Source organism: Anolis carolinensis, chromosome 6, assembly GCF_035594765.1.
Source record: "Anolis carolinensis isolate JA03-04 chromosome 6, rAnoCar3.1.pri, whole genome shotgun sequence".
Lineage (NCBI taxonomy): Eukaryota > Metazoa > Chordata > Lepidosauria > Squamata > Dactyloidae > Anolis > Anolis carolinensis.
Genome location: NC_085846.1, coordinates 2,438,586 through 2,462,120, shown reverse-complemented (window position 1 = coordinate 2,462,120; position 23,535 = coordinate 2,438,586). Strand labels below are relative to the sequence as shown.

The following is a 23,535-nucleotide window of genomic DNA, read 5'->3' as shown; positions in this document are numbered from 1 at the left end:
CTAGGGGCGGGGCCTCTTTTCAGGAGCGTGAGACAGGGCTGAGCCTCTATCCCTCTCCTGAGAGGCCTTTTAGGACTAAAGGGCGGGGCTAGGGGCGGGGCCTCTTTTCAGGAGCGTGAGACAGGGCTGAGCCTCTATACCTCACCTGAGAGGCCTTTTAGGACTAAAGGGCGGGGCTAGGGGCGGGGCCTCTTTTCAGGAGCGTGAGACAGGGCTGAGCCTCTATCCCTCTCCTGAGAGGCCTTTTAGGACTAAAGGGCGGGGCTAGGGGCGGGGCCTCTTTTCAGGAGCGTGAGACAGGGCTGAGCCTCTATACCTCACCTGAGAGGCCTTTTAGGACTAAAGGGCGGGGCTAGGGGCGGGGCCTCTTTTCAGGAGCGTGAGACAGGGCTGAGCCTCTATCCCTCTCCTGAGAGGCCTTTTAGGACTAAAGGGCGGGGCTAGGGGCGGGGCCTCTTTTCAGGAGCGTGAGACAGGGCTGAGCCTCTATCCCTCTCCTGAGAGGCCTTTTAGGACTAAAGGGCGGGGCTAGGGGCGGGGCCTCTTTTCAGGAGCGTGAGACAGGGCTGAGCCTCTATACCTCACCTGAGAGGCCTTTTAGGACTAAAGGGCGGGGCTAGGGGCGGGGCCTCTTTTCAGGAGCGTGAGACAGGGCTGAGCCTCTATCCCTCTCCTGAGAGGCCTTTTAGGACTAAAGGGCGGGGCTAGGGGCAGGGCCTCTTTTCAGGAGCGTGAGACAGGGCTGAGCCTCTATCCCTCTCCTGAGAGGCCTTTTAGGACTAAAGGGCGGGGCTAGGGGCAGGGCCTCTTTTCAGGAGCGTGAGACAGGGCTGAGCCTCTATCCCTCTCCTGAGAGGCCTTTTAGGACTAAAGGGCGGGGCTAGGGGCGGGGCCTCTTTTCAGGAGCGTGAGACAGGGCTGAGCCTCTATACCTCTCCTGAGAGGCCTTTTAGGACTAAAGGGCGGGGCTAGGGGCAGGGCCTCTTTTCAGGAGCGTGAGACAGGGCTGAGCCTCTATACCTCTCCTGAGAGGCCTTTTAGGACTAAAGGGCGGGGCTAGGGGCGGGGCCTCTTTTCAGGAGCGTGAGACAGGGCTGAGCCTCTATCCCTCTCCTGAGAGGCCTTTTAGGACTAAAGGGCGGGGCTAGGGGCGGGGCCTCTTTTCAGGAGCGTGAGACAGGGCTGAGCCTCTATCCCTCTCCTGAGAGGCCTTTTAGGACTAAAGGGCGGGGCTAGGGGCGGTGCCTCTTATCCAAGAGTGCGAGACAGGGCTGAGCCTCTATACCTCTCCTGAGAGGCCTTTTAGGACTAAAGGGCGGGGCTAGGGGCGGGGCCTCTTTTCAGGAGCGTGAGACAGGGCTGAGCCTCTATACCTCTCCTGAGAGGCCTTTTAGGACTAAAGGGCGGGGCTAGGGGCGGGGCCTCTTTTCAGGAGCGTGAGACAGGGCTGAGCCTCTATACCTCTCCTGAGAGGCCTTTTAGGACTAAAGGGCGGGGCTAGGGGCGGGGCCTCTTTTCAGGAGCGTGAGACAGGGCTGAGCCTCTATCCCTCTCCTGAGAGGCCTTTTAGGACTAAAGGGCGGGGCTAGGGGCGGGGCCTCTTTCCAAGAGTGCGAGACAGGGCTGAGCCTCTATACCTCTCCTGAGAGGCCTTTTAGGACTAAAGGGCGGGGCTAGGGGCGGGGCCTCTTTTCAGGAGCGTGAGACAGGGCTGAGCCTCTATACCTCTCCTGAGAGGCCTTTTAGGACTAAAGGGCGGGGCTAGGGGCGGGGCCTCTTTCCAAGAGTGCGAGACAGGGCTGAGCCTCTATACCTCTCCTGAGAGGCCTTTTAGGACTAAAGGGCGGGGCTAGGGGCGGGGCCTCTTTCCAAGAGTGCGAGACAGGGCTGAGCCTCTATACCTCTCCTGAGAGGCCTTTTAGGACTAAAGGGCGGGGCTAGGGGCGGGGCCTCTTTCCAAGAGTGCGAGACAGGGCTGAGCCTCTATACCTCTCCTGAGAGGCCTTTTAGGACTAAAGGGCGGGGCTAGGGGCGGGGCCTCTTTTCAGGAGCGTGAGACAGGGCTGAGCCTCTATACCTCTCCTGAGAGGCCTTTTAGGACTAAAGGGCGGGGCTAGGGGCGGGGCCTCTTTCCAAGAGTGCGAGACAGGGCTGAGCCTCTATACCTCTCCTGAGAGGCCTTTTAGGACTAAAGGGCGGGGCTAGGGGCGGGGCCTCTTTCCAAGAGTGCGAGACAGGGCTGAGCCTCTATCCCTCTCCTGAGAGGCCTTTTAGGACTAAAGGGCGGGGCTAGGGGCGGGGCCTCTTTCCAAGAGTGCGAGACAGGGCTGAGCCTCTATACCTCTCCTGAGAGGCCTTTTAGGACTAAAGGGCGGGGCTAGGGGCGGGGCCTCTTTCCAAGAGTGCGAGACAGGGCTGAGCCTCTATACCTCTCCTGAGAGGCCTTTTAGGACTAAAGGGCGGGGCTAGGGGCGGGGCCTCTTTTCAGGAGCGTGAGACAGGGCTGAGCCTCTATACCTCTCCTGAGAGGCCTTTTAGGACTAAAGGGCGGGGCTAGGGGCGGGGCCTCTTTCCAAGAGTGCGAGACAGGGCTGAGCCTCTATACCTCTCCTGAGAGGCCTTTTAGGACTAAAGGGCGGGGCTAGGGGCGGGGCCTCTTTCCAAGAGTGCGAGACAGGGCTGAGCCTCTATACCTCTCCTGAGAGGCCTTTTAGGACTAAAGGGCGGGGCTAGGGGCGGGGCCTCTTTTCAGGAGCGTGAGACAGGGCTGAGCCTCTATACCTCTCCTGAGAGGCCTTTTAGGACTAAAGGGCGGGGCTAGGGGCGGGGCCTCTTTCCAAGAGTGCGAGACAGGGCTGAGCCTCTATACCTCTCCTGAGAGGCCTTTTAGGACTAAAGGGCGGGGCTAGGGGCGGGGCCTCTTTCCAAGAGTGCGAGACAGGGCTGAGCCTCTATACCTCTCCTGAGAGGCCTTTTAGGACTAAAGGGCGGGGCTAGGGGCGGGGCCTCTTTCCAAGAGTGCGAGACAGGGCTGAGCCTCTATACCTCTCCTGAGAGGCCTTTTAGGACTAAAGGGCGGGGCTAGGGGCGGGGCCTCTTTTCAGGAGCGTGAGACAGGGCTGAGCCTCTATACCTCTCCTGAGAGGCCTTTTAGGACTAAAGGGCGGGGCTAGGGGCGGGGCCTCTTTCCAAGAGTGCGAGACAGGGCTGAGCCTCTATACCTCTCCTGAGAGGCCTTTTAGGACTAAAGGGCGGGGCTAGGGGCGGGGCCTCTTTCCAAGAGTGCGAGACAGGGCTGAGCCTCTATACCTCTCCTGAGAGGCCTTTTAGGACTAAAGGGCGGGGGTAGGGGCGGGGCCTCTTTCCAAGAGTGCGAGACAGGGCTGAGCCTCTATACCTCTCCTGAGAGGCCTTTTAGGACTAAAGGGCGGGGCTAGGGGCGGGGCCTCTTTCCAAGAGTGCGAGACAGGGCTGAGCCTCTATACCTCTCCTGAGAGGCCTTTTAGGACTAAAGGGCGGGGGTAGGGGCGGGGCCTCTTTCCAAGAGTGCGAGACAGGGCTGAGCCTCTATACCTCTCCTGAGAGGCCTTTTAGGACTAAAGGGCGGGGCTAGGGGCGGGGCCTCTTTCCAAGAGTGCGAGACAGGGCTGAGCCTCTATACCTCTCCTGAGAGGCCTTTTAGGACTAAAGGGCGGGGCTAGGGGCGGGGCCTCTTTCCAAGAGTGCGAGACAGGGCTGAGCCTCTATACCTCTCCTGAGAGGCCTTTTAGGACTAAAGGGCGGGGCTAGGGGCGGGGCCTCTTTTCAGGAGCGTGAGACAGGGCTGAGCCTCTATACCTCTCCTGAGAGGCCTTTTAGGACTAAAGGGCGGGGCTAGGGGCGGGGCCTCTTTTCAGGAGCGTGAGACAGGGCTGAGCCTCTATACCTCTCCTGAGAGGCCTTTTAGGACTAAAGGGCGGGGCTAGGGGCGGGGCCTCTTTTCAGGAGCGTGAGACAGGGCTGAGCCTCTATACCTCTCCTGAGAGGCCTTTTAGGACTAAAGGGCGGGGCTAGGGGCGGGGCCTCTTTTCAGGAGCGTGAGACAGGGCTGAGCCTCTATACCTCTCCTGAGAGGCCTTTTAGGACTAAAGGGCGGGGCTAGGGGCGGGGCCTCTTTCCAAGAGTGCGAGACAGGGCTGAGCCTCTATACCTCTCCTGAGAGGCCTTTTAGGACTAAAGGGCGGGGCTAGGGGCGGGGCCTCTTTTCAGGAGCGTGAGACAGGGCTGAGCCTCTATACCTCTCCTGAGAGGCCTTTTAGGACTAAAGGGCGGGGCTAGGGGCGGGGCCTCTTTTCAGGAGCGTGAGACAGGGCTGAGCCTCTATCCCTCTCCTGAGAGGCCTTTTAGGACTAAAGGGCGGGGCTAGGGGCGGGGCCTCGTTCCAGGAGCGTGAGACAGGGCTGAGCCTCTATCCCTCTCCTGAGAGGCCTTTTAGGACTAAAGGGCGGGGCTAGGGGCGGGGCCTCTTTCCAAGAGTGCGAGACAGGGCTGAGCCTCTATACCTCTCCTGAGAGGCCTTTTAGGACTAAAGGGCGGGGCTAGGGGCGGGGCCTCTTTCCAGGAGCGTGAGACAGGGCTGAGCCTCTATACCTCTCCTGAGAGGCCTTTTAGGACTAAAGGGCGGGGCTAGGGGCAGGGCCTCTTTTCAGGAGCGCGAGACAGGGCTGAGCCTCTATACCTCTCCTGAGAGGCCTTTTAGGACTAAAGGGCGGGGCTAGGGGCGGGGCCTCTTTCCAAGAGTGCGAGACAGGGCTGAGCCTCTATACCTCTCCTGAGAGGCCTTTTAGGACTAAAGGGCGGGGCTAGGGGCGGGGCCTCTTTCCAAGAGTGCGAGACAGGGCTGAGCCTCTATACCTCTCCTGAGAGGCCTTTTAGGACTAAAGGGCGGGGCTAGGGGCGGGGCCTCTTTCCAAGAGTGCGAGACAGGGCTGAGCCTCTATACCTCTCCTGAGAGGCCTTTTAGGACTAAAGGGCGGGGCTAGGGGCGGGGCCTCTTTCCAAGAGTGCGAGACAGGGCTGAGCCTCTATACCTCTCCTGAGAGGCCTTTTAGGACTAAAGGGCGGGGCTAGGGGCGGGGCCTCTTTCCAAGAGTGCGAGACAGGGCTGAGCCTCTATACCTCTCCTGAGAGGCCTTTTAGGACTAAAGGGCGGGGCTAGGGGCGGGGCCTCTTTCCAAGAGTGCGAGACAGGGCTGAGCCTCTATACCTCTCCTGAGAGGCCTTTTAGGACTAAAGGGCGGGGCTAGGGGCGGGGCCTCTTTCCAAGAGTGCGAGACAGGGCTGAGCCTCTATACCTCTCCTGAGAGGCCTTTTAGGACTAAAGGGCGGGGCTAGGGGCGGGGCCTCTTTCCAAGAGTGCGAGACAGGGCTGAGCCTCTATACCTCTCCTGAGAGGCCTTTTAGGACTAAAGGGCGGGGCTAGGGGCGGGGCCTCTTTTCAGGAGCGTGAGACAGGGCTGAGCCTCTATACCTCTCCTGAGAGGCCTTTTAGGACTAAAGGGCGGGGCTAGGGGCGGGGCCTCTTTTCAGGAGCGTGAGACAGGGCTGAGCCTCTATACCTCTCCTGAGAGGCCTTTTAGGACTAAAGGGCGGGGCTAGGGGCGGGGCCTCTTTCCAAGAGTGCGAGACAGGGCTGAGCCTCTATACCTCTCCTGAGAGGCCTTTTAGGACTAAAGGGCGGGGCTAGGGGCGGGGCCTCTTTCCAAGAGTGCGAGACAGGGCTGAGCCTCTATACCTCTCCTGAGAGGCCTTTTAGGACTAAAGGGCGGGGCTAGGGGCGGGGCCTCTTTCCAAGAGTGCGAGACAGGGCTGAGCCTCTATACCTCTCCTGAGAGGCCTTTTAGGACTAAAGGGCGGGGCTAGGGGCGGGGCCTCTTTCCAAGAGTGCGAGACAGGGCTGAGCCTCTATACCTCTCCTGAGAGGCCTTTTAGGACTAAAGGGCGGGGCTAGGGGCGGGGCCTCTTTTCAGGAGCGTGAGACAGGGCTGAGCCTCTATACCTCTCCTGAGAGGCCTTTTAGGACTAAAGGGCGGGGCTAGGGGCGGGGCCTCTTTCCAAGAGTGCGAGACAGGGCTGAGCCTCTATCCCTCTCCTGAGAGGCCTTTTAGGACTAAAGGGCGGGGCTATGGGCGGGGCCTCTTTTCAGGAGCGTGAGACAGGGCTGAGCCTCTATCCCTCTCCTGAGAGGCCTTTTAGGACTAAAGGGCGGGGCTAGGGGCGGGGCCTCTTTTCAGGAGCGCGAGACAGGGCTGAGCCTCTATACCTCTCCTGAGAGGCCTTTTAGGACTAAAGGGCGGGGCTAGGGGCGGGGCCTCTTTCCAAGAGTGCGAGACAGGGCTGAGCCTCTATACCTCTCCTGAGAGGCCTTTTAGGACTAAAGGGCGGGGCTAGGGGCGGGGCCTCTTCCCAAGAGTGCGAGACAGGGCTGAGCCTCTATACCTCTCCTGAGAGGCCTTTTAGGACTAAAGGGCGGGGCTAGGGGCGGGGCCTCTTTTCAGGAGCGTGAGACAGGGCTGAGCCTCTATACCTCTCCTGAGAGGCCTTTTAGGACTAAAGGGCGGGGCTAGGGGCGGGGCCTCTTTTCAGGAGCGTGAGACAGGGCTGAGCCTCTATCCCTCTCCTGAGAGGCCTTTTAGGACTAAAGGGCGGGGCTAGGGGCGGGGCCTCTTTTCAGGAGCGTGAGACAGGGCTGAGCCTCTATACCTCTCCTGAGAGGCCTTTTAGGACTAAAGGGCGGGGCTAGGGGCGGGGCCTCTTTTCAGGAGCGTGAGACAGGGCTGAGCCTCTATCCCTCTCCTGAGAGGCCTTTTAGGACTAAAGGGCGGGGCTAGGGGCGGGGCCTCTTTCCAAGAGTGCGAGACAGGGCTGAGCCTCTATACCTCTCCTGAGAGGCCTTTTAGGACTAAAGGGCGGGGCTAGGGGCGGGGCCTCTTTTCAGGAGCGTGAGACAGGGCTGAGCCTCTATACCTCTCCTGAGAGGCCTTTTAGGACTAAAGGGCGGGGCTAGGGGCGGGGCCTCTTTCCAAGAGTGCGAGACAGGGCTGAGCCTCTATACCTCTCCTGAGAGGCCTTTTAGGACTAAAGGGCGGGGCTAGGGGCGGGGCCTCTTTCCAAGAGTGCGAGACAGGGCTGAGCCTCTATACCTCTCCTGAGAGGCCTTTTAGGACTAAAGGGCGGGGCTAGGGGCGGGGCCTCTTTTCAGGAGCGTGAGACAGGGCTGAGCCTCTATACCTCTCCTGAGAGGCCTTTTAGGACTAAAGGGCGGGGCTAGGGGCGGGGCCTCTTTCCAAGAGTGCGAGACAGGGCTGAGCCTCTATACCTCTCCTGAGAGGCCTTTTAGGACTAAAGGGCGGGGCTAGGGGCGGGGCCTCTTTTCAGGAGCGTGAGACAGGGCTGAGCCTCTATCCCTCTCCTGAGAGGCCTTTTAGGACTAAAGGGCGGGGCTAGGGGCGGGGCCTCTTTCCAAGAGTGCGAGACAGGGCTGAGCCTCTATACCTCTCCTGAGAGGCCTTTTAGGACTAAAGGGCGGGGCTAGGGGCGGGGCCTCTTTTCAGGAGCGTGAGACAGGGCTGAGCCTCTATCCCTCTCCTGAGAGGCCTTTTAGGACTAAAGGGCGGGGCTAGGGGCGGGGCCTCTTTTCAGGAGCGTGAGACAGGGCTGAGCCTCTATCCCTCTCCTGAGAGGCCTTTTAGGACTAAAGGGCGGGGCTAGGGGCGGGGCCTCTTTTCAGGAGCGTGAGACAGGGCTGAGCCTCTATACCTCTCCTGAGAGGCCTTTTAGGACTAAAGGGCGGGGCTAGGGGCGGGGCCTCTTTCCAAGAGTGCGAGACAGGGCTGAGCCTCTATACCTCTCCTGAGAGGCCTTTTAGGACTAAAGGGCGGGGCTAGGGGCGGGGCCTCTTTTCAGGAGCGTGAGACAGGGCTGAGCCTCTATCCCTCTCCTGAGAGGCCTTTTAGGACTAAAGGGCGGGGCTAGGGGCGGGGCCTCTTTCCAAGAGTGCGAGACAGGGCTGAGCCTCTATACCTCTCCTGAGAGGCCTTTTAGGACTAAAGGGCGGGGCTAGGGGCGGGGCCTCTTTTCAGGAGCGTGAGACAGGGCTGAGCCTCTATCCCTCTCCTGAGAGGCCTTTTAGGACTAAAGGGCGGGGCTAGGGGCGGGGCCTCTTTTCAGGAGCGTGAGACAGGGCTGAGCCTCTATCCCTCTCCTGAGAGGCCTTTTAGGACTAAAGGGCGGGGCTAGGGGCGGGGCCTCTTTTCAGGAGCGTGAGACAGGGCTGAGCCTCTATACCTCACCTGAGAGGCCTTTTAGGACTAAAGGGCGGGGCTAGGGGCGGGGCCTCTTCCCAAGAGTGCGAGACAGGGCTGAGCCTCTATACCTCACCTGAGGCACTTGTTAAAACACGGGGGTGGGGTATAGAGGCTCAGCCCCGTCAGGCACTTGGGAAGAGGCCCCGCCCCCTCCTCTAGCCCCGCCCCCTGTGTCCTGGCAGGCGCCGCAGGACAGGGATAGAAGCTCAGCCCTGCCTCAGAGCTCGTAACTCCGCCCATCCCAGTCCTGGCCGCCCATATAATATTCTATTATCATTCTATTATTATTGTAGTATATTATCATATTACTACTATTATATTATTATTATATTATTCATTATTCATGACTACATTGAAACTAGAATAGAGAGAAATCAGTGTGGAAACTGCAACAGGTACCATAGATTTATGTACATGGAAATAATGGTAGTAAATAGTTTTTGATTTATTAAATACAGTTATATATTACAATGATACATTTTTGTTATTTAAACTATATATATTGTGAAATTATGGTTTTTTTCTCAAAGTGTCACACCATCCAAGTCATGCTAGGTTTTTTGGTGAATTGTGACACACCAAGTGCAAAAGGTTGCCTATCATTGATCTAGACAGACCTTATTCTATCATGCAGGGAAACACAATCAAAACACACCCAACAGATGCCCATCCAGCCTCTGCTTAAAGGGCTTCAAGGAAAGGAGACTCCAAAGGACTCTATAGTCTATATTCCACTAAAGTTGGAAGGGGCACCCAAAGGCCATCTAGCCTGAACTTATTCTAGCATGCAGGGAAACACAATCAAAACCTTCCCGACAAATGGCCATGCAGCCTCTGCTTAAAGAACTCCACTAGACCTCCACTAGACTCCCAGGCTGTGTATATGTTTTTATATTTTATTATATTGTATTGCTCTGGGCATGGCCCCATGTTAGCCGCCCCGAGTCCCCGTTGGGGAGATGGTGGCGGGGTATAAATAAAGTTTTATTATATTATTATTATTATTATTATTATTATATTCCACTAAAGTTGGGAGGCCATCCAGTCTGACTTCATTCTGCCATAGAAGAACACCCTATTCAAGCCTTCCCCACAGATGGCCATCCAGAGAAAGAGGGAGTGATGGCCAACCTATGACACGCGTGTCAGCACTGACACGCCTAGCCATTTTTGCTGACGCATGCAGATTAATTGGATGACTAATGTCTTTTGTGTGATTTGGTCCAGTGGTTTTGTTGTTTACTCCATGGGAATTATGCACATTACATTTATATATATATATATATATATATATATATATATATATATATATATTATTCTATTATTATTGTAGTATATTATCATATTATTACCATTATATTATTATTATATTATTCATTATTCATGACTACATTGAAACTAGAATAGAGAGAAATCAGCGTGGAAACTGCAAGAGGGACCATAGATTGTTGTACATGGAAATAATGGTAGTAAATCGTTTTTGATTTATTAAATACAGTCATATATTACAATTATACATTTTTGTTATTTAAACTATACATATTGCGAAGTGACACACCACCCAAGTCAGGCTAGGTTTTTTATGGTGAATTTTGACACACCAAGCGCAAAAGGTTGCCCATCATTGCTCTACAATGACAACTCTGCAGCCCTCCGGCCATTTGGGCCTCTGACCCCCAGGAGTCACCAAGGGAGGTGGTTCAATGGTCAGCAATTCTGCAAGTCGGAGGGCCGCAGTTTGAGGAGGACAGACAGAGCTCCGTGGCAGCTAAAGCAGGGTCAAACTGCATTAGTTCTATAATGTGGACGGTGCAGTGGAGGCGGGGAAAGGACTCACCGGAGACTTCGGTGGCTTCCTTGTTCATCTTTGGGGCTGTGCGGACAACGGTTAGAGCCTTCGGCCGAAAGAGCGGAAAAGAGCGGGGCGCCGGAGGAGGAGGAGGAAGAAGATCGGGGCCGGACCTGCAGAAAGGGGAGAGAACGCGTCAGGTGGTCAAGAATAGTGAAATGTACCTTTTTAAAAAATTACCGTATTTATTTATTTATTATTTATTTACAGTATTTATATTTCACCCTTTTCACCCCGAAGGGGACTCAGGGCGGATTACAATGAACACATATATGGCAAACATTCAATGCCAACAGACAAACAACATTCAGTTTTTAGACAGACACAGAGGCATTTTTTTAACATCTTTCCAGCTTCACGGTCCGGCCACAGGGGGAGCTGTTGCTTCACCGTCCATTGGTGGCTGTTCTTCCTCTTCTTTTCCTCGTGAGCAGTTTTATGGTGTTGTAGATTAGTTAAATTAGCCTCCCGCATAAAGCGTACCTAAATTTTCCCTACTTGACAGATGCAACTGTCTTTCGGGGCTGCTAGGTCAACAGCAAGCCGGGGCAATTTTTTTTTTTTTATGGTCGGAGGCTTAACCCGACCCGGGCTTCGAACTCATGACCTCTCGGTCAGTAGTGATTTATAGCAGCTGCTTACTAGCCATCTGCGCCACAGCCCGGCCCCATATATACTCGAGTATAAGCCAACCCTAATATAAGCCAAAGCACCTAATTTTACCACAAAAAGTGGGGAAACTTATTGACTCGAGTATAAGCCGAGGGTGGAAAATGCAGCAGCTACGGGTCAATTTCAAAATGAAAACAGATCCCAATGAAATTATATGGAGGCATCAGTAGGTTAAAGGTTTTTGAATATTTACCGTATTTCAAAGAAAAACAGTAAACTTGCTCTGTAAGTGGAAAAGTAGGGTCAACAAAAACAATATGGTATTAACAATAACATAACATGGGCCGGGCTGTGGCGCAGCTGGCTAGTAACCAGCTGCAATAAATCACTACTGACCGAGAGGTCATGAGTTCGAAGCCTGGGTCGAGTTAAGCCCCCACCATTAAATAGCCCGGCTTGCTGTTGACCTATGCAGCCCCGAAAGACAGTTGCATCTGTCAAGTAGGGAAATTTAGGTATGCTTTATGCGGGAGGGTAATTTAACTAATTTACAACATCACAAAAACTGCCAGCAAAACACGAGGAAAAGAATGAGGAAGTACAGCCACTAGTGGACGGTGGAGCAACAGCTCCCCCTGTGACCGGAATCGTGAAGCTGGAAAAAAATGTTAAATGCCTCTGTGTCTGTCTATATATGTTGTTTGTCTGTTGGCATTGAATGTTTGCCATATATGTGTTCATTGTAATCCGCCCTGAGTCACCTTTGGGGTGAGAAAGAAGGGCGGGATATAAATACTGCAAATAAATAAATAAATAAATAAATAACATAATAATAATAATAATAATAATAATAATAATAATAATAATAATAATAATAATAATAAAAACATCATTTGTACCCTGTCCTATCTCCCATGGGGTATTCTTTGCTGACCACAGTTTTCACATGTTATTTTATTTGCATCACTTTTACCCCGGCTTTCTCCCCGAGGGGACTCAAAGCGGCTTACAATAAATAGGCAAAAACTCAATGCCTAAAAACAATGTAAAAACAACAATTCATATAAAGCAGATACCATTACAAAATAAAATCACATTATATAAAATTTTAAGCATGTCCAAGATTATGTTCATGCTTGATGTTGTCCAGCTGTAATATGCCCAGATAATTACAGGCCTCTGGCTGGTGACACCTTTGTCGTTTGGCCATTAGGCATATTTATGCCCTCACTTTCAATGATTTTTCCATTATTATTATTATTATTATTATTATTATTATTTTACTGACACAAAAACACAGTATGACACAGCAAACGAGATAGATATGCTGGATTTCATATCACAAAATCACAAGTCGAACACTTCCCAAGTGTTTAGGACTGTGTGAATTATTATTATTATTATTATTATTATTATTATTATTATTGACACAACGACGTTGTATGACACAGCAAACAAGATAGATATGCTGGATTTCATATCACAAAATCACAAGTCGAACACTTCCCAAGTGTCTAGGACTGTGTGATGTATTTTCGGATGATGCGCCCAGATCCCAGTCGGGTGGCCTTTTGCAGCTGGCAGATGGTGATTTTGTCAATGTCTATTGTTTCCAAATGCCAGCTGAGATCTTTTGGCAGGGCACCCAGTGTGCCCATCACCACTGGGACCACCTGCACTGGTTTCTGCCAGAGTCTTTGAAGTTCAATCCTGAGGTCCTGAGAGCGGCTGAGTGTTTCCTGTTGTTTTTCGTCAATGCGACTGTCACCTGGGATGGCGACATCAATGACCCAAACCTTTTTCTTTTCCACAACTGTGATGTCTGGTGTGTTGTGTTCCAGAACTTTGTCCGTCTGGATTCGGAAGTCACACAATATCTTTGCATGCTCATTTTCCAATACTTTTGCAGGTTTGTGATCCCACCAGTTCTTTACTGCTGGGAGCTGGTACTTGAGGCATAAGTTCCAATGAACTTATTATTATTATTATTATTATTATTATTATTATTATTATTATTCTGACACAAAAACACAGTATGACACAGCAAACGAGATATATATGCTGAATTTCATATCACAAAATCACAAGTCGAACACTTCCCAAGTGTTTAGGACTGTGTGAATTATTATTATTATTATTATGACACAGCAAACAAGATAGATATGCTGGATTTCGTATCACAAAATCACAAGTCGAACAATTCCCAAGTGTCTAGGACTGTGTGATGTATTTTCGGATGATGCATCATAATAATAATAATCATTATTATTATTATTATTATTATTATTATTATTATTATTATTATTATCATCATCATCACCTTAGTGGTGCAGCCCTCCCTTCCCATTCACTTGGCTTAAGAGATCCCCATGAAAGTGAAAAAAAAGTCACCTATGCAGAAACTGCCAAATTTTCGAACTGAAAGAACAGAGATTTCTAGCTCTTTTGGCCACAAAATTGTAGCGGAGGACCAAGAGATTCCTAGAGATGTGTTCCCGGGAGAAATCCCTTGGTCCTCCAGCACCATTAGAGGAAGGTCACCATAGGGTCAGACCTGGAGATTGCTATTTTTTAATTAAATCTCTGATTAACACTATGTCACACTATTATTATTTTTCCTGGGTTATAATAAATGTCATTTCCTGATTGGTCTGATCATAAAAACAAAGGAAACGTTTATTAGACTGCAAAAAACTTTGCTTTTGCAGGAGGGATATCCTGCTAGAGCACATTTTGATATCTGATCATGGATCTAAATCAAGCATGAGCAAACTTGGGCCCTCCAGGTGTTTTGGACTTCAACTCCCACAATTCCTAACAGCCTACCGGCTGTTAGGAATTGTGGGAGTTGAAGTCCAAAACACCTGGAGGGCCAAAATTTGCCCATGCTTGATCTACATCCATATCAAACTCTCCTGATTCAACAGAACAGATTGCATCTTTCTATGACAACTCTCATCAGCTCCAGTCTTGATTTCTAATTAGGAGGATGATGGGAGTTGTAGTCTGGCATTTGGAGGAGGGTCACATAAATTCGGCCTGCAGGCTTTGAGTTCGAAACATGTGCTTCACACCCTTGTTGTTATCATAATTTCACTTGATGGCTGACAACATTAAATCCGTATATACTCGAGTATAAGCCGACCCGAATATAAGCCGAGGCACCTAATTTTACCACAAAAAAACTGGGAAAACATTGACTCCAGTATAAGCCGAGATACCAATAAAATTACATTAATTGAGGCATCAGTAGTTTAAATGTTTTTGAACCTTTACATCAAACTGTCATTTAAGATATGACTGTCCAACTCTGATTAAATCATTATTTTCATCTTCTTCAATGTAAATGTGCTTATGTATCCTTTTAATAATAATAGAGTGAAATAATAAATATAATAATAAATGCAGTAAAATAATAAATGTAATAATAAATGCAGTAAAATAATAAATGTATTAATAATAAAAATAGAGTAAAATAAATGTAAAAGTAACAACAATAACATGGTAAAATAATAAATGTAATAATAATAATTAATAGAGTAAAATAACAAATGTAATAATAATAATTTATTTATTTATTTATTGGACTTGTATGTAATAATAATAATTTATTTAATTTAATTTATTTATTTATGTATTAGACTTGTATACCGCTACTCCCAGTTTGGCTCGGAGCGGTTTACAGAAAGAGATTAAAACAATACAATTAGCTTTAAAATAACAATAAAAACAATAAAAACCGCAATAAAAACAAGACATAGCCCCGAGTTTTTCACCCATCGAAAGCTTGTCGAAAGAGAAAGGTTTTGCAGGCTTTCCGAAAGGCAAGTAGGTCTCGCATAGTTCGAGTTTCACTAATAATAATAAATGCCGTAAAATAATAAATGTAATAATAAATAAGTAAAATAATAAATGTATTATTAATAATAAAAATAGAGTAAAATAAATGTAAAAGTAACAATAATAATAGAGTAAAACAAGAAATGTAATAATAGTAATTAACAGAGTAAAATAATAAATGTAATACCAATAATAATAGAGAAAAATAATAAATATACCATGTATACTTGAGTATAAGCCGACCTGAATATAAGCCCACCAGGACCCTCATTTGAGGAGGTTTTTTTTCAGCCCTAAAAACGGGCTGAAAAACTAGGTTTATACTGGAGTATATACAGTAAATGCAAGTAACCTAAACACAATGTAAATAAACATTCTTGTTACATCAACAACACCATCAAACAAATCATTGCCACTGCCCCCATCCTCACCCACTACAAAACCCATTATTCAATATTCTGGATAATGTGTTGTCGAAGGCTTCCATGGCTGGAACCACTGGGCTGCTGTGTGTTTCCCGGGCTGTCTGGCCATGTTCAAGAAGCATTCTATCCTGACGTTTTGCCCACATCTATGGCAGGCATCCTCAGAGGTAGTGAGGTCTTTTGAAAACTAGGCAAGTCTGTGGAATGATGTCCAGGGTGGGAGAAAAAACTCTTGTCTGCTTGAGGCAAATCTGAACGTTGCAATTTGCCAACTTGATTAGCATTGAATGGCCTTGGAGGACGTGGGGTTTGTAGATGTGGACAATTTGAACCGAAAGGAGGAAACCGTGAAAATGAACAAAATCTGGCTCCTGGTACTAAAAAAAAATAAATAAATCTAAAATCAAAACAATAAATAATAATATTATAATAATTTATAATATTCTATAATAGACACTCCCTTCATCAGTTTTGACTGTCGCCCAGACCGTAGTTCTATATTGGACCTTTTAACACCTTGAATGATTGTTTAATATTTTAATTATGTCTATTTTAAATCATGACTTGTTTAATTTTAAATGCATTCTTTGATGTCTCAACGGTTGATTTTATGATATTATATGATTGTATTGGGCTTGCCCTCGTGCGAGGAGCTCCGAGTCCCAGTTGGGGAGATGGAGGCAGCATACAAAAATAAAATTATTATTATTATCATTATAAATGTAATACAATATTATAGGAGCCCCGGTGGCGAAGTGCGTTAAAGCACTGAGTTGGAGACCGAAAAGTGCCAGGTTCAATCCCTGGGAGCGGCGGGAGCGGCCGCTGTTAGCTCCAGGTCCTTCCAACCTAACAGTTTGAAAATATGCCAATGTGAGTAGATCAATAGGTACTGCTCCAGCAGGAAGGTAACAACGCTTCATGCAGTCATGCTGGCCACATGACCTTGGAGGTGTCTATGGACAACGCCGGCTCTTCGGCTTAGAAATGGAGATGAGCACCAACCCCCAGAGTCAGACATGACTGGACTTAACGTCAGGGAAACCTTTAACTAATTCAATATTACACTAATAATAATACAATATAATAATATTAATAATATATTATATATTAAATGTAATACAGTAGAGTCTCACTTATCCAAGACTCGCTTATCCAACATTCTGGATTATCCAAGGTATTTTTGTAGTCAATGTTTTCAATATATCGTGATATTTTGGTGCTAAATTTGTAAATACAGTAATTGCAACATAACATTACTGCGTATTGTACTACGTTTTCTTTCAAACTTGTTGTAAAGCATGATGTTTTGGTGCTTAATTTGTAAAATCATAACCTAATTTGATGTGTAATAGGCTTTTCCTTAATCCCTCCTTATTATCCAAGATATTCGCTTATCCAATGTTCCGCCGGCCCGTTTATGTTGGATGAGACTCTACTGTATTATTATATAATATCTAATACAATATTATACCAATAATACAATATAATAATATTAATTATATATTAAATGTAATATTACTAATAATATTATCATATAATGATATTATACAATATAGTAATTTATTGCTTATATTGTGCAATGCTAATAATATATTGTATGTACATTTGATTTGTAAGCCGCTCTGAGTCCCCTTCGGGGTGAGAAGAGCGGGATATAAATGTAGTAAATAAATAAATAAATAGATTGGATGACTATGTCTTTTGTGGCCAAATTTGGTGTGATTTGGTCCAATGGTTTTGTTGTTTACTCCATGGGAATTACACACATTACATTTTTATATAGAGAGAAGATTGTATTATAATAATGCAATATTATATTATTATTGTATTATACCATATTATTGTGTTTTTATTTAATTTACTGCATTTGTCTGATGATGTTGTTTACATATGCTTTTCATTTTTTGTTCGTTGCCTGCTGTTCGGGCTTGGCCCCATGTTAGGGGCTTCGAGTCCCTTCAGGGAGACGGAGGTGGGACAGAAAAATAAAGTATGATATTATTATTATTATTATTATTATTATTATTATTATTATTATTATTATCCCTTTTGGGCTGTTTTGCCCAGAACTGGCCGCCGTGTGATTCCAGATGGAGAGGCACCAGGACTTCTCTCGAACCGGGCACTCGACTCCTTTGGATGCAGCCCAAAATCACATTGGCTTTTCTAGCTGCTGCATCACACTCTTGGCTCATGTTCAGAACAACGAACAATACAGTAGAGTTTCGCTTATCCAACGTAAACAGGCCGGCAGAATGTTGGATAAGCGAATATGTTGGATAATAAGGAGAGATTAAGGAAAAGCCTATTAAACATTAAATTAGGTTATGATTTTATAAATTAAGCACCAAAACATTCATGTTATACAACAAATTTTACAGAAAAAGTAGTTCAATACACAGTAATGTTATGTAGTAATTACTGTATTTACAAATTTAGCACCAAAATATCACGATATATTGAAAACATTGACTACAAAAATGTGTTGGATAATCCAGAACGTTGGATAAGCGAGACTCAGAAAACTGTACTGTACTCAGAAAACAGAGGAATTCCAGGCAGGAAACAATCAGGGCCAGCTAACACCTCCAACAAAGGATTCCCCCAGGCAAGAAACAGCCATGCTTTGAAGCTGGAAGGCCATTCAATGCTAATCAAGGTGGCCAATGGCATCATTCACACTTTCCTCCAGCAGACAAGAGTTCTTTCTTTCTCCCACAGATATATAAACCTCCCTTGCTTCGTTTCCAAATGATCTCACAACCTCTGAGGATGCCTGCCATAGATGCAGGCGAAACGTCAGGGGAGAATGCTTCTGGGGCACGGCCAGACAGTCCGGAAAACTCCCAGCAACCCACTCTGGATCGTATTGGGGAACACTTCCGATTTAGTTTGTTTACAAACTGAGCCCTGAATGCAGCCAATCCCTACGGAACCGGAAGCGGCGCCCCCTTTTGGACGGTGGCCCTAGCTGAGCCCCTTCGGCTCCACAGCCCGCCTGGACTCCACTTCCCAGCAGCCTCCGCGGGAGGAGAGCGCGGAGGGAGGCCCGCGTCGGGCGCGGGGGCTGCTGGGAGTTGGAGTCTGCCGCCTGCCAAGGGCCCCGAGGGCCGCCCCCGCCCCCCGCGCTCACCTGCCCGGCTGCCTTCGCCTCCGCGGGCGCAGGGGCCGAAGCCGGGGCCGACCCCCGCCGCCATGCCGCCCGAGGAGGAGGAGGAGGAAGCGGAGGATGCTCCGAGCCTGCCCGCCGCTCCCTCCGCCTGCCTGCCTGCCTGCCTTCCTTCTTCCCTCGCCGCGGCGTCTGAGCTCAGCGCGCAAGGGGGCGGGGCCACAACGCAGGAGGGAGGGGCCACGATGCAAGCCACGCCCCTCACAAACCACGCCCCCTTACCCCTAGTTCTGTCGGCTCCGTCTAGCGTGGGAATCTGGCTGAGAATTTTCCCACGCTGCCGGCCTTAAGGAGACCCCAGTTCAGGGGTCCCCAAACTAAGCCCCGGGGTCCGGATGCGGGTCATTGACCTGGCCCCCGCCCTCAGTTTTAGACTTAGGCTCATAGAATCATAGAATCATAGAATCATAGAATAGCAGAGTTGGAAGAGACCTCATGGGCCATCCAGTCCAACCCCATTCTGCCAAGAAGCAGGAAATCGCATTCAAAGCACCCCCGACAGATGGCCATCCAGCCTCTGCTTAAAAGCCTCCAAGGAAGGAGCCTCCACCACGGCCTGGGGGAGAGAGTTCCACTGCTGAACAGCCCTTCTCACAGTGAGGAAGTTCTTCCTGAGGTTCAGGTGGAATCTCCTTCCCTTCCTGTAGTTTGAAGCCCTTGTTCCATTGCGTCCTAGTCTGCAGGGCAGCAGAAAACAAGCTTGCTCCCTCCTCCCTAGGACTTCCCTTCACGTATTTGTACATGGCTATCATGTCTCCTCTCAGCCTTCTCTTCTGCAGGCTAAACATGCCCAGCTCTTTAAGCCGCTCCTCATAGGGATTCTTGTTCTCCAGACCCTTAATCATTTTAGTCGCCCTCCTCTGGACGCTTTCCAGCTTGTCAACATCTCCCTTCAACTGTGGTGCCCAAAATTGGACCCAGTGTGATTCCAGGTGTGGTCTGACCAAGGCAGAATAGAATAAGGGGGAGCATAACTTCCCTGGATCTAGACGCTATTCCCCTATTGATGCAGGACAGAATCCCGTTGGCTTTTTTCGCTGCCGCATCACATTGTAGGCTCATGTTTAACTTGTTGTCCACGAGGACTCCAAGGTCTTTTTCGCACACACTGCTGTCAAGCCAGGCATCGTCCCCCATTCTGTCTCTTTGATTTCCATTTTTTCTGCCGAAGTGAAGTGTCTTGCATTTGTCCCTGTTGAACTTCATTTTGTTAGTTTTGGCCCATCTCTCTAGTCTGTCAAGATCGTTTTGAATTCTGCTCCTGTCTTCTGGAGTGTTAGCTATCCCTCCCAGTTTGGTGTCGTCTGCAAACTTGATGATCGTGCCTTCTAACCCTTCGTCTAAGTCGTTAATAAAGATGTTGAACAGAACCGGGCCCAGGACGGAGCCCTGCTTGTGGCACTCCACTTGTCACTTCTTTCCATGATGAAGACGACGCATTGGTGAGCACCCTTTGGGTTCGTTCGCTTAGCCAATGACAGATCCACCTAACCGTAGTTTTGTCTAGCCCACATTTTACTAGTTTGTTTGCCAGAAGGTCGTGGGGGACTTTGTCGAAGGCCTTACTGAAATCCAGGTACGCTACATCCACGGCATTCCCTGTATCGACCCAACTCGTAACTCTATCGAAAAAAGAGATCAGATTAGTCTGGCATGACTTGTTTTTGGTAAATCCGTGTTGACTATTAGCAATGACCGCATTTGTTTCTAAGTGTTTGCAGACCACTTCCTTAATGATCTTTTCCAGAATTTTGCCTGGCATCGATGTGAGGCTGACCGGACGGTAATTGTTTGGGTCGTTCTTTTTTCCCTTCTTGAAGATCGGGACCACATTCGCCCTCCTCCAATCTGCTGGGACTTCTCCCGTTCTCCAAGAACTCTCAAAGATAATTGCCAGTGGTTCTGAAATAACTTCCGCTAGTTCCTTCAGTACTCTTGGGTGTAGCTGATCTGGCCCTGGGGACTTGAATTCGTTTAGAGTGGCCAGGTGTTCCTGGACAACTTGTTTCCCTATTTGGGGTTGGATTTCCCCCAATCCTTCGTCCATTCCGTGTTGCTGAGGTTGAAGATGGCTTTCTTTTTCTATCTCACCCAAAGTCTGAAATGACTTGAAGGCACACAACAACAATCCTAATTCACTTGACTATCTCTTTGGGCAGAAGCTTCCCAATGAAATCCTGATAGGTTAACAGTATGTTGGTTAAATTTGTTTTTATTTTTAAATATTATATTGTTCTTTCATTTACTAGCATTGTGCTATTTATTTATTTACTACATTTATATGCCGCTCTTCCCATTGAAATCCTGATAGGTTAACAGTATGTTGGTTAAATTTGTTTTTATTTTTAAATATTATATTGTTCTTTCATTTACTAGCATTGTGCTATTTATTTATTTACTACATTTATATGCCGCTCTTCCCATTGAAATCCTGATAGGTTAACAGTATGTTGGTTAAATTTGTTTTTATTTTTAAATATTATATTGTTCTTTCATTTACTAGCATTGTGCTATTTATTTATTTACTACATTTATATGCCGCTCTTCCCATTGAAATCCTGATAGGTTAACAGTATGTTGGTTAAATTTGTTTTTATTTTTAAATATTATATTGTTCTTTCATTTACTAGCATTGTGCTATTTATTTATTTACTACATTTATATGCCGCTCTTCCCATTGAAATCCTGATAGGTTAACAGTATGTTGGTTAAATTTGTTTTTATTTTTAAATATTATATTGTTCTTTCATTTACTAGCATTGTGCTATTTATTTATTTATTTACTACATTTATATGCCGCTCTTCCCATTGAAATCCTGATAGGTTAACAGTATATTGGTTAAATTTGTTTTTATTTTTAAATATTATATTGTTCTTTCATTTACTAGCATTGTGCTATTTATTTATTTACTACATTTATATGCCGCTCTTCTCACCCCGAAGAGGACTCAGAGCAGCTTACAAATCAAATGAACATACAATATATTATTAGCATAGCACAATATAAGCAATTAAATTACTATATTGTACTATATAATTTTATGGTAATATTATTAGTAATATGGTAATAATATGATATATTATTATAATATAATACAATATAATATTTATTTATTTATTACAGTATTTCTACCCCGCCCTTCTCACTCAATAGGGGACTCAGGGTGGCTAATAATAATAATACAATATAATAATATTGTATAATATAATAATATTAATTATATATTATATATTAAATGTATATAGTATAGTACCAGATAGTAATATATAATGCTAATATTGTGCTATGCTAATAACATAATACATCGTATGTACATACAACTTGTAAGCCGCTCTGAGTCCCCTTAGGGGTGAGAGAGGGTGGGGTATAAACGTAGTAAATAAATAAATAAATAAATGTTGTTGGGGGTTTTTTTTGCATTATAAATAAGACATGTGCAGTGTGCATAGGGATTTGTTTGTATTTTTTTTCCAAATGATAATTTGGCCCTTCAGCAATCTGAGGGACCATGAACCAGCCCTCCTCTTAAAAAGTTTGAGGACCCCTGCCCCAGTTAGTAGGGGGCCTGCCTTCCCGTGCCTGATTTCACTCCTTCCCTGGCTGTTTGGACTACATATTCCCTACATATTCCGGCTTTCATGGCCGGAATCACTGGCTTGCTGAGAGATTTTTTGGGCTGTGTGTGGCCACGTTCCAGTAGTATTCTCTCCTGACGTTTCGCCTGCACCTGTGGCAAGCATCACAGAATCCTAGAATCCTAGAGTTGGAAGAGACCTGGTGGGCCATCCAGTCCAACCTCAGTGTGCCAAAAAGCAGGAGAATCGCATTCAAAGCACCCCTGACAGATGGCCATCCGACCTCTGTTTCAAAGACTCCAGAGGCAGAGAGTTCCACTGCTGAACAACCCTCACAGTTAGGAAATTCTTCCTAATGTTCAGGTGGAATCTCCTTTTCTGTAGTTTGAAGCCCTTGTTCCATTGCATTCTAGTCTCCAGGGCAGCAGATAGCAAGCTTGTTCCCTCCTTCCTGTGACTTCCCCTCTCTCACATCTTGATCCCCGGCCCTCATCCTGTCTCCTCTCTCTCAGCCTTCTCTTCTGCAGGCTATACATGCCCAGCTCTTTCAGCCACTCCTCGTGGGGCTTGTTCTCCAGACCCTTGATCATGTCACTCCTCTGGACACTTTCCAGCTTAGAGTCAACCTCTCCAATTGCGTTGCCCAGAATGGGAAGCAGAGCGATTCCAGGTAAAGTGGTCTGACCAGGGCAGAAGAGAATCGAGGGGGAGCAGGACTTCCATCCCTGGATCCAGGCACTAGGCTCCTCTTGATGCCGGCCAAAATCCTATTGGCGTTTTTAGTTGCCGCATAACATTCCTAGCTCACGTTCCCCTTCCTCCTCACAAGGACTCCAAGATCTTTTCCACACGTCCTGCTACCAAGCCAGGCATCATCCCTCATTCTGTCTCTTTGTCCTTAGAATCATAGAATGATGCCTTTCCTTAGAATCATTTTTTCTGCCTAAGTGGAGCACCTTGCATTTGTCCCTGTTGAACTTCATTGTGTCCATTTTGGCCAATCATCTCTCTCATCTGTGATTCTGCTCCTCTCTTCTGGAGTATTGGTCCTTCCCCATTTGGTCCTGTATGCAAACTTGGTGATTCTGCCTTCTAACCCTTCATCTAAGTCATTAATGAAGATCCTGAACAGAACCGGGCCCAGGACTGAACCCTGCTGATTGCCCTGTGCTCCTCATTTCTTTTCAGGATGAAGAGGAAGCACTGGGGAGAATCACCCTCTGGGTTCGTTCACTTAGCCAATTCCAGATCCACCTAACCATAGCCCACACTGGACGGGTTTCCTTGCCAGAAGGTCATGGGGGACCTCATTGAAGGAAGGCCTTCCCGAAATCCAGATACGCTCCATCCACGGCATTCCCTGCATCTACCCAGCTTGCAACTTTATCAAAAAAAGACATTTATTTATTTATTTACAGCATTTATATTCCGGCCATCTCACCCCGAAGGGGACTCAGATGAGTCTGGCCTGACTGGCATGAAGAAGCCATCTCTCTGGTATCTAAAAACAATTAATTGATCACAGTAAATATTCCTATCTTGCCCCACATCAGAATCTTAGAGGCGAGCATATGATGAAATTCCTATCGGCTGTTTCGGTCCAAAATACCAGGAGGGAGAGCCGAGGTGGCCCTAGGGTTTTGGGGGTTGTTTTTCAGAAGGGACACAACTGAGCGTCTCAACATTTTAGTAACAAAACAACCAGGTTTCCACAAA

At 47.7% G+C, this 23,535-nt stretch overlaps 1 protein-coding gene across 2 annotated transcripts in view; it reads right to left on the bottom strand.

Annotated features, from left to right (window-relative positions):
• camta2 (calmodulin binding transcription activator 2) overlaps positions 1 to 18,422 on the bottom strand; it is a 142,564-nt gene extending 124,142 nt beyond the window's left edge. For both annotated transcript variants that reach the window (XM_062957599.1, XM_062957600.1), the window contains exons 1-2: positions 18,208 to 18,422; positions 10,183 to 10,307 (exon numbers count right to left, since the gene is read on the bottom strand). In XM_062957599.1, coding sequence (XP_062813669.1) covers positions 10,183 to 10,210 — 28 coding nt within the window. In that variant the 5' untranslated portion in view covers positions 10,211 to 10,307; positions 18,208 to 18,422. The remainder of the gene's footprint in view (positions 1 to 10,182; positions 10,308 to 18,207) is intronic.
• Positions 18,423 to 23,535: the final 5,113 nt, after the last annotated feature.